Here is an 11,548-nt window from a genome sequence, read left to right on the forward strand (position 1 = left end):
GTTTTAAACAGTCACTCGATTCCTTATGGTGGTGTGTTTCTGCTTGTCTTGTGTAAGCTTGTAAAAGAAATCTTGTGCTTTAAAAATCTGCATGTTCCATGTATGTCCCCACAGAAGAGCTATGGAATATAAACTCTTAGGTGGCAGTGAAGTTATGAGGGTGGATTGTGGTGTACATGTACGTATTACATGCATACATACTTATGTAACACTGTCCCCATTTTTATGATCCTTCCAAGAACGTATCACCAGCCCCGAGACAAATATTAGGTGAAGAGGGCCTTCCTCTTCACCTAATATTTGTCTCGGGCGTGACTCGAGGGCCGGAGCCCCCACCCCCCTATGGCAGCCCGGCGCGTTTTGCCTCCACCCCTGCCCGGGGGCCCGATCGTTCCCCAGGCTGGGCACCTGCTACCCGAGCCCACCCCGTGTCGGCGCAGGAGAGCCGAGGGCCTCGCAGCGCCCTGCCCGGCCGTGCCTCCGTGCCGGGCGGCCCCATCCCGCCCCGCCGAGGCTGCCAGGAGCCGCGGGCCCGTGGCGCAGCCGCCATTTGCTGCCCGCCGCCGCATGCGCGCTCCTGCGCCATGGCGGCCATGGGCGCGGCGCGGGGGCTGCGGGGGGCCGGCGGCTGGTGGCAGCCGCTGTGGGCGGCCCCGGGGCTCGCTGGTAAGGCAACAGCCCCCGGGCAGCCCCGCTGGCCGCGGCCCCGGGCGGGCAGGGAGGCGGGAGGGCCGGGGGCTGCCTCGTCGTGGCGGCGCGGGGGGTGCGCCGAGGGGCGGGCGGGCGGGCAGGCGCTGCCTCCCCCGAGATGGGGGCACAGCGCGCTGGGGGCAGCCGGCAGCCCCTGCCCCTGCTGCTCCGGCCCTGCCTGGAGCCTGCCCCAGCGTTTGGGGGGATTTATTGGGCTTTGATGTGTGGCTGTGCTGGCAGTCGTGGTTTGTGCGGGTCGTAACTCAGTTAAAACTGCAGGGATTTTGGAAGGAAGAGGGTTTCGTAGCATCAGGCAAGCGTCCTGTGCTCTCCTCCAGAGAACTTCTGCTGTCCGTACATGGCTTTTGGTACTAAATACCACCATGCACCCTCCACAAGTGCTCCCCTGCTCTTCCCGAGGTCTTTCACTGAAATCAGGAGGAGAAATGACTGGATATATAACTGAAATTACTTCAGTCATTGATGGCTTTGACTCTAAAGAGAGTGCGGCCCCCGTGAAGTGGCTCTCTCCAATGGGCTGGTCGAGGAGGTTGCTGTAGGTTTTTGGATTATTTGGGTTAGCATTACTGCCAATGCACTTAGAGTAACTTGCCAAGTGCAGGAGATGAGTTCACGAGATAGTTTGGATAGCAGCTGTGTTTGTAGCACGGTTTAAACCCTGCCCAGTGTCAATTCGAGGACACCTCCAGAGTGCTGCAGGATGCAAGCCTGTTGTACCTAATCACTTCCAAGATGGTTATCAAGGCTTAAGGGAGGGACCAATACTCCTAACCCTTTTTTTCTATCAAGTGTAGCAATTCTGGGTGTACCTCTTACTGACAGCTGAAGAAGTGACTGATGTACTTACTGAAACACACACAAAACGGAGGTGGTAGGGTGAATGCAGCTAAATAAATATACTTCTATTGTGGTGTTTATTCCCCTTCATAATAATCGGTGCATTGGTAGAATAAAGAACTGTCCCGTCTTTTCATTAGAGATTTAGTGGTTTTAATCTCTAGTTCAAATGGGATAACTTCTGTTAGAGTAGAACACCAGACACTCGCTGTATTCCGTGTCTTTTCTGCGCATACCTTTACTTATGCATGTGCAAAGGAGAAAAAACAAAAACAACAACAGCTTGAAAATCATCTCTTTGATAGTGGGAGAAAGCAGCAGAACAGTGCAGTGGTGTGATGCTGCCAAGGCCTGTTTTTGCAGTGTTTCACCTAGTGGTTATACCACCGGGAAGGCCTGTTGTACTGTGCAGGCGCTGTATCCCACTGCTGATCAGCAGCGTTCAGCCTCTTCTAACCTAAGAATTAAGAGTGTCAAAGTCTTACCAGAAGTCTAGACCATGCTTTCAGGTTAACAAATTAATCTTGCTGAGTGGGATACTAGAGTGGATTAATTCCTCTTAACACCTCTCTGTAAACCACTTACCTTCACCCACAGTAGAGATACAACTTACTGCTAAGATTAGACTAAATACTATAGCAGTCACTGAGATTCAGCATCCTGTTCTTTTGGTAGTGTTTCCTTTGTTAATCTCTTTTCCTTGATGGAAACTATATTTTTGGATGGTTATTAATGTGAATAACAGCCCAACCTAGTGTTTTCTTTCTAAATATGTCTGGTTTGTTATCTTGAACCAAAACAAAGCAATTTTAAGTTCCCAGTACACTGATGGGAAAAATGCTTATTATTATGGGTTTAATAATATGTCACAGGTCACTTTGACAGAAGTTGAACTAAATGATCTTGCATTTTATTAAATACTTCCAAAATATTATGTTCTCAAAGTGGTATTTCATTCTGGATAACTGTAGAACAATCTGAATACTGGTATAATTTATTCCCTCCAGCAAGAATGAACAAAACCACATGACAGGATATCTGTGCCTCTTTAGATGTTTAAGAAAATCATAGATCTATGGTCGTCCACTCTTTTTCCTTATGTGGTGTGTTTAATGTATTATTCTGTATTTACATACATTTAAATACATTACATACATTAAAACATATATTTTTTTTTAACTTTCTGTGTTTCTTGTCTAAGGAAAAGACTGCTGTTTAGATGGCAGTGTTAAGTAACTTGACTTGGAGCTTATCACCCTGTTTATTTTCAGTGTTACTAGCAATAATCTTTTAGCTTTGGCAGAAATGGCTGTGGATAGTATGATGAGAAAGGTTGCATGTTCTTTACTTTATTTGGTTCTGAGCTAAGCTAATGTTTTTTTTATGTTCTTCACCTTGGAAAAGGTAAAATCAGAAGCTTCTTTCCAAATGCCCACTTTGGGATTTCCCCGCTGTATGGCTCCTTCATAGGTCTAGTGGGTCTGGGGTTTTGATGCAGTTGAACTTTTGACCTGCAGTTTCAATTTTAATGAAAATTTGACATCTTGTACTTGGAAACTTACCATCACACACCGTACCTTGGGTGCAAAATTATTCTTTTTGAAATTTACTCTTGAAAAACAAAAAAAAAAAAAAAGAGGAAAAATAAAAAGTTTAAGTGGATGAGAAAGCTGTGATTTCATGTGAGATGAGGAAATATTCAAGATGGGACAAATGAAGTAAAGCAAATCTTAGCATCTGTCTTCTGTCGGCCTCTTTGCTAATTGCTGAGTGGACTCCTTGCATGGTTGGCTTTGGTACTGAGCAACCTCAAGTCATTAAGTTACAGTCATTGAAAAGTGTAGGAGGCACTTTTATTTTTCTTTCCTCTTGAGCCTAAGCATCTTAGTTTCACATGATATGTACGCAGTTCCTGAATTCTAATTTTATAATATGTTAGCATTTCTGCCAGCATTATCTTGACAATTATACTAAAATAAATGTTTTTATTAGTTTGCAGGCAGAAGTCATCAGTCAGCTTTTTGACTCGACCAGATCGACCAAATCTAGCTTATCATAGACTAAAAGGCAGGAATCCAGGGGTTATTTTCCTTCCAGGCTTTAATTCCAATATGAACGGTCAGAAAGCAACTGCCCTTGAGGATTTCTGCAGCTCTCTAGGTCATGCCTTCGTCAGGTACATTAAAGTGTTGTTCTCAAGGAAATGAAACAACTGTCATAGGTTGGGAGAGGGGGGGTTAACAAAGACATGTAGACTTCGGTGTTTGGGTTGGAATGCCAACCCCAAATGGAATGGAACCCCAAATTCTTTCTTTCTAAACTATAAAGCATGCTTATTAATTACCAAATATTACTAAGCTGTCCAGTGCCTCGAGTGGCTGTAGAGGAACACAGATATGCTTGCTGATACTCTGCTTAGATAGACTAGGTTGCATGCTAAGCTTTGTAAGTCTTCCCAATTTGATACAGCATTGGGAAGAGATTTTACACTTCATAATTGAAGTATGGTGCTTTTTGGCTTACAGAGAACTTAATCAAATTCATAGTCTGGAAATATCCTGGTAAATTTGGATATGGTTACATGAAATGTTCTCCTCATTGCATAGGTTGCTGAACCTCTTTTCATGTGGTTTCTGGTGATATTCAGGACCAAGTAGGAAAATACTCAATGCAGCATGTTGTCCTATGTGTAATTTTTATTAAACAATACTGTTCAGCCTCTGTGTTGCTGTAGGCAGTACTACGACTTTCATTTTGATGCTTACTTTTTCAGATTTGATTATACAGGATGTGGAAGTTCAGATGGTAACTTTGAGGAGTGTACAATTGGAAAGTGGAAAAAAGATGTTCTGTCTATACTGGATGAACTTACAGATGGACCACAGGTTATATATATATTTTTAAATATAAAACATTTTAGTACCTTGAGACAGAATGTTGTATAATCAAAAATAGGCTATAGTAGATCCAGGGAAGAGTAGCATCTCTTTACCAGCTTCCAGCTGGTCACTTCCAAGCTGATCCATGTTCATGGGGCCTCTTTTGCAAACAGGTTGATGACAGCATTGTGGGAAGGTGGGTTGGCAGGACCTCACGGAGGCTGGCTGTTGAAGCAGGGCTGTCACTGGCAGTGGGTTACGTCAGCCCTGGCTTTATCCCAGGAGGTTTGGGAAGGGTTTGTGGCGAAGGTTCCAACTAAGAGGCAGCAAGGATCCGTTCCTGTGCTGCGCAGCTCTCCTCGTGGAAAAGCCTGGCTTTGTCCCAGTGCTGATGTATTAACTGAAGGATTTACAGGACTGTTAAAAGTTAAGATACTCGATGTGATAAGATACATTTAAAATATCAACAAAAACAGCATTTGTTTTCTTCAGTTATTTCAGAAATGATTGTGAGAAACCTAATCTTCTACAACCTGGGAAAACCTGGTATTGTGTTTAAAAGCATTTTGTTCATGAATTGCTTCTGTTGACTTCTGTCACTGCACTGAACCTTTATGATGTGCCTTTATTTTAAGAAAGCACCTAAGTATGCTTGTGGTACTGAATTGTTTCAACTCTCATTTCGTTTACAGTGTTTCAGTCTCAGAGAGCAATAACCAGCCATGTCAAACAAAAAGAATAGTAAAATTCCAGATTCTGTGGTGCTTACTCAGGCAAAATTTCCACTGGAGGTGACAGCAGTTCTGCCTGGGTAAGGACAGCAGGATTATATCCAAGGTTTAAGTAGTTAAACAAGATGAAAACTGATGTTTTGTAAAAGGGGGATAAAAAAGGCTCTTTCCTATAAAATAACATCTTATTTTTTCTCTCTTAAGATTCTGGTGGGCTCCAGCCTAGGTGGATGGCTCATGCTTCATGCTGCAATAGCACGCCCAAATAAAGTAGCTGCTCTGGTTGGAGTAGCCGTAGCAGCAGACCATCTTGTAACAACCTTTAAGAGGCTTCCCATTGAGGTAAAGCTGATGGTTGTATTTTGTGCAATCTAAAAATTGGTCAAACATTTAAGAAATTCTGTTGTTCAAGCTGTACATTTATTGCAGTATTCCAGTATTTTGTGTTTGTACTGGAGGTAAGTTGTAAATTTACATTAATTGAAGTGTCTGCAAAATACAGGGATTCTAGTATGGAGCTGGTGTGAATACTACCTAGAATGTGATTATGTTACTGGGGTATATAAGGCATGAAGTCAGATCCATGTTGTTCAGCAGTCTGTTTAGATTTCAGTGTTAGAATATCTTTGTTTTAAAATGGGTTTGAATCCTCTTCAGCTTACATTCAGTGAGATGAATAGGTTTGTGCTTTCAAGGAGGGAGGTTTAAGTGAGTTTAGAACAGAAATAAATTGAGGAACTCTGAAAGCTTGTGACGTGTTTTGTATACTTCTCTCTTTTTTTTTTATTTTTTATTTTTGTAGGCACAAAAAGAAATAGAAGAAAAAGGTGAATGGAAGTTTCCAACAAAGTATAATGAGGAAGGATATTACTCCGTGACATATGACTTCATTCAGGAAGCAGAAAATCACTGTTTGTTGAACAGTCCCATTCCTATATTGTGTCCTGTCCGGCTCATTCATGGCATGAAGGATAGTGATGTCCCCTGGCAGATCTCTATGCAACTCGCTGATCGTATCCTGAGCAAAGACGTGGATGTCATCCTCCGCAAAACTGGCCAGCATCGAATGAGCGAGAAGGATGATACCAAACTTCTTGTGAATACTGTTGATGATTTAATTGACAAGTTGTCGACACTAGTATAAGCTGCAGAGTAGCGTAAAGACACAAACTCTATACCTGACTCTTTTCCATGAATAGCAAAAAACCCTGTTCGTAACGAGATGATGCTAGGGCTGTGACAATCACAGTAGGAACTGAGCTTTACCTGCTGTTTGCTTACCTCTGTTCTGTAAATACAGGTGTTTTATTAATGCTGCTTTTGCACAGATAGTCCAAAGTGTGAGGAAGTGCTGCTGTTGGGTTCAGAACCTCTACTTTACCACTTGAACCTTTTTTCACAGATTTCTTACCCTTTTATACTGAAATGCTCATTCATTTTTTGTCCTGGTCTGTACAGTACAGCTTCGGTTTCCCATGTCTGATACCTTTTCACTACTGTCCTTTTGCTGTAAGTTTCTTGTGTTCTGTCTGAAACTATCTGTGTGAGGCAAAACACAAGTGTTTGCTAAAGTTATTGTTAGTAGAAATAGCAAACATGAAGCATAGCAAACAGATTTTCAATAAATGATTATACTGTTCTTAAATAGTGTTGAAATTGTAAAAAGGCACACCCTGGTTGTGTTTTTGGGGTACTACATAAGGAATAAATTTATTTTGGATTACTTTAGAGTTTGGATTACTTTACAGTGCATAGACAGGAATCCCATAGTTAGTGTTTCAAGAGCCTAAGAAAACACAGGGCCTCAAAGTACAGGTAGAACTAAAATATGCTCATCAGCAGTGTTTATGTCCTCTTCTGCAGGATTTTTGTAATACTTAATTTGTGGGACTAATGCTAAAGGAATAATATGTTCTTTTGGTGTAAAGACAAGTGAAATTGGATCATTATAATAAGTCATTTACTCCTTCAGTAACTTCTCAAAAGTGGGGTGTACAGGACCATAGGTTGTCATTGCCTCTTTCCTGTGATGTGGGGACTGAAAGTTGTTAGGAACAGTGTCTACCTGAGTTGAAAGCTTGAGGAGCACAATTGCAAGCCTGAGCATCTTGCAGCTGAAACTTGATAGTTGGATAACTCCTTTAACATAAATCACTTTGGATTAAATAGTATACAGATAGAATTGCAAATGTGACAATTAGCTGTTTTTGTCCAAAAGTACGGTGTCGTTCATATGTTAGGAAGAGAGTGAGGAGTTTACGTAGATGAGAGACTAGAATTTGTTCAGGCTGGCTTTTAGGTGAAACATCAGTCAAAAGTATTTAGTAGTTTCTGGCTTTGCTATTTTAATTAGGAAGTGACAGCAATATTGATACTTTATAAGGCTATGGCTCCCACAGACAAGGTATTTCTACAGGGTTTGTATTTTTCAGTGTTATTATTGGCAGCAGAAGTACACTGTATAGAGCATTTGATGGGGTACTAAAAAAAAATAAAAACAACACCTGAATTTCAGATGACTTCCTATGACTTTCTATTTAGGCTTCAACGCTAATAAAAAAAAAAAAAAACAACAAGAAGCTGTGATGTCACTAATGATAATAATAATTCCAGTGTAACAATTCCCTAACTTAGGTTATCTAGCTCAGGTTACTTGACTGAGGAATTATAACATTCCATGAAATTTTGTTTCCAAGTATTTCTGAGAGGACTAGACCTTTTTTCTGCCTGTATGAATATGCAGTTCACAACTTTCTTAAACTTTGAAGCTTTAAAACCTCCTGAAGACATCCTTCAAAAATGATTAAATAATTAAATAACTTAAGCAAATTGCTCAGCCGCTTCCATTCCTGAAGATTGAGTTATATTTATATGTAGTCATTTGACTGTTGCTTATAATAAAACCTGATAAGTAAATTTTTGTATGTTTTAACGACACAGGTAAATCAGAATTAGTTTATTCCAAAATTTTCTGCTCCTAGCTTTCCTATGACATTTTTTAAAATTAATTTCTCTCACATCTCTTAGATGGTTTTGTCTCTAGGTACTAAGACGTTGAAAAAAGTGGGATGCAGTAATTCAGGAATAAATGCTATCAAGTAAGGCCTAAAGTTACCAGTCGTGATAGATGTATTTTTGTTCACATTTACTTTTAAAAAAAATTAGTAAATGAAAGGTTCCTTTTTTTTTTTTAATTGGTCAATTTATCTATAGTAGTTCAGACAGGGAAAGGTCTTTATATGTCTGCATAATTTGGCACTATGTAACTTTCTTGGAATAATTGCATTGTAATCTTTCAAAGCTTCACTTTAGCATTTATTAAATAATTCATATTTTATGGGTGAGGCCTTTCTGTTGGCAGTGCCTTAGAGTAAGATAGCTGAAAACGAGGTGGAGGAGTTTGGAGCTGTATTTTTTTTGTTGTTGTTGTTGTTTTTCTTCTGCTATAACAGCATTTAGGTTGGGATAAGCAGCCTAAGTTGACACAATTGTCGAGGATACAAAACTAAAGCATCAGTTGCTCAAACCTCAGCGTTACCAAAGCTTAATCGTAGGCTGTTTGGTTTGGTTTGGTTGTGCTAGTTATATTGTAGATCTTTGTTTTCCTTACTTCTCCACTTTCTAAATGGAGATGAGTGATAACATTTACATGACAGTTACAGCCAAATTTTGTTACATATAGCATAAATGCAAAGGCTGATTATACTTTCTTAATGACGACAGTGTTTGAGGTGATATATTGAGATTCAGTGAGTGCTAGTGCTCTTCTTTGTGCTCAGTACTTAATAAATTCAGTATCTGATCCAAATGTTGGCGGTTTCCAATGTGAACATGAGGAAAATGGCTGTGCCTACAATGAGAAGTTCCCCTAGAACTACTAGGCAAATTGACAGGAAGAAGTATGTCTGTGTAAGGTCTACCTTGAAGCCACCTCTTCATATTTACAAAGTATTGGTACTTGAGTTGCAAGTACAGCATTTTCCTCATGTTCATGCTGGGTACTGCCAGCATTTTGGTCACTGCCAACTTGAGCTCAAATGCCTGTAAGAATAGATAGATGATAACCAGTGTGCTCCAACATGTTCTCTGTTTCTGTGCTGATGTTGCCAAAGCTGTTCTGCTAATTGCAATAACAGAATGTCTGAAGAAAACTCATGTTATGGCACAGCTTTCCTGCTTTAGCACTCCTGAAACCACAGGGTTTCACATCCTACTTGTGACCAGCTCTTGACCTATCAGGAAGTCTTAATAGTCTTGGGTAAAGTAATATTCACAGGTTAGGGTGTTGTTCTGATCTTGTGTGGTACCATGTTTGTCTCCCAAGTTACTGCCTGAGGCATCTCCTTCATTTTTGTCATTAGATGCCTGCATAGTGAATTCTTTTCAATGTTAGTCATGTTTAAGAATAAGTATGTCTCTCTTTTGTGGAAATACTGTATTAAATTTGAGTGTTATATATTTGGAAAGTTTTGTGTAGTGCAAATTATTAGGAGACTTTGAAATGAATTATGTTCTTGGTTTATTGGTTGTGTTTTTAATGGACATCTGATTTTCTGCCACATGCAAAGGGTATTTTATGAATATGTAACATGTATTTCCTCAGCAATAATCTGCGTTTGCACAGAATGACTAGAGTCCATGCTTTCAAAATTTCCAATATAAGCAATTCTACCTTGTGGTGCTTGGGGGAGTGGTTTTCTCTGCGTACCTTAATCTATAGTTCTTAATCATTTTCATGAATGCGCTAAGCTTAAGTTCTTAGCACTTTCATGGTCTTGCACTTTTGGTAAGTCTGAAAATGAATTCTGGGCTCACGTGTCACTGAGTGTCATAGCGACATGTTGGGACTGACACTGCTCTCATGGCATGTGGAAGCTCTAGACACTAACTGAGCAACTCACCTGATTCTGTTGTTGGTTTTGATCAAACAATACTAGTTGAGTAAGCACCTGGAGGTATTTTTCTTACATGCAAAGCTCAAACTCCTGCCGTGGAGTTAATTATAGTCATTCAAGTTTCATGAGTAAATAACCAGGCCTTTGCATTAGGCACAGAAGCTTGGTTACCCTATAATACCAAGGATGCAAATGATATATTTAATTAAAAAAAAATAAAAAAGCAGAATCAGATGACTTCAACTGTCCCTGGACTTTAGCCCTTAGCACCGTTTTTTGTTTTTTTCAGATCTGTTGCAAGATCTGTGAAACTACTTGAAAGTTGTCAAACAAAGTTTTATTTTGCCTTCTAAAGGGAAGAAAATAGGCATTCTTTTGCACGTATTTGGAATCAAACTGCAATAGACTGGTATGCATTGAAAGAGTCTATAAAGCATATTAAACTAATTTCCTAATAAGCAAGTGCTCTTGGTCTCTGTATATCAAGCTGTGCTAATGCAACTTATGTTGCATGTATATTTGTCATGTATTTGGCTTGTTCTGTGTCTTACTTCATTTCTTTTTGTAGTGCAACACAGCTTTTTTTTTCTTTTTCTTTTTTTCCTTTATTTTTCTTTTATGTGTGTGAATTAAATGGTAACGTGTTCTGTGTAGTTTCAGTTGAGGCAGTTTATCTTCTCTTGCATCAACCCTGAATATCAACAAAGCGATGCTCACAAAAAATCCTAGCTGGGTAGGCCTCGGAGGAACTGCCTCCTGCTGTTTCATTTTTATGTTAATTTTGATTACATGCTTTCTCCTGGACACAATTACTCAATGGAGCGAAGAGATTTATGGTACCCTGCTTTTCTTAGCAAATAAAAATGTGCTAGAGAGAAACTTTCAACTAGCGATGTCTGCAGCTGCTCGAACATTTTCAGTGCTCTAGTCAGACTGCAATACCCTGTTAAAAGGTTTTCTGAACCAGTGCAAGAGTGGAAGAAAGAAAAGCCATAAGGAATAGTAGGATTTGAACTTGATTTTTAAGTGTTAGTTGTGCTGTTAGAAAAAGGCACCCTTACGAATTATATATAAAAAATAATAAGGTTAAAGCTATGTGTTTAAAGATGATGGTTTCCCTGTAAAGAAAAGAGGGTTGTGTGTTTGAACTGTCTCTAAGATAAGCAGTCTCTGCTTTGGGCTGATCTATACATTTGGTCAGATGTGTAAGTACGTAGAATTTCAGTAAAGCTTGGTGAAAATTCAACAGCTGTAATGGACATGTACACAAATGCTAAAAATCAGAGCGTGATCTCCTTGTTCTGCCTTTGTTCTCAAGCCCAGCTACGACAGCTAAGGTGCAGGGAACTCACTATTCTGCCTGACAGCAGGCAGGTTGCCACCTACATTGCTTTAATGCCACCGCGTTTGCTGGGGGAAGAGATTAATGGCTGGAAAGAGACGGAGGTGAAGGACAAAAATATACTGCTCTCAGATTTACTGCTCCTAGGGCAGT

At 40.2% G+C, this 11,548-nt stretch overlaps 1 protein-coding gene across 1 annotated transcript; it reads left to right on the plus strand.

The window, feature by feature from the left end:
- The first annotated feature begins 386 nt into the window (after positions 1-386).
- Positions 387-10,511, plus strand: ABHD10 (abhydrolase domain containing 10, depalmitoylase). The gene is made up of 5 exons (XM_027449453.3): positions 387-666; positions 3,541-3,724; positions 4,322-4,433; positions 5,363-5,500; positions 5,961-10,511. Exons 1-5 carry the CDS (start codon positions 585-587, stop codon positions 6,300-6,302), a joined length of 858 nt encoding a protein of 285 aa, XP_027305254.3. The 5' UTR covers positions 387-584; the 3' UTR covers positions 6,303-10,511.
- The last annotated feature ends 1,037 nt before the right edge of the window (positions 10,512-11,548 follow it).

The sequence above is a fragment of the Anas platyrhynchos genome, chromosome 1 (assembly GCF_047663525.1).
Source record: "Anas platyrhynchos isolate ZD024472 breed Pekin duck chromosome 1, IASCAAS_PekinDuck_T2T, whole genome shotgun sequence".
Classification (NCBI taxonomy): domain Eukaryota; kingdom Metazoa; phylum Chordata; class Aves; order Anseriformes; family Anatidae; genus Anas; species Anas platyrhynchos.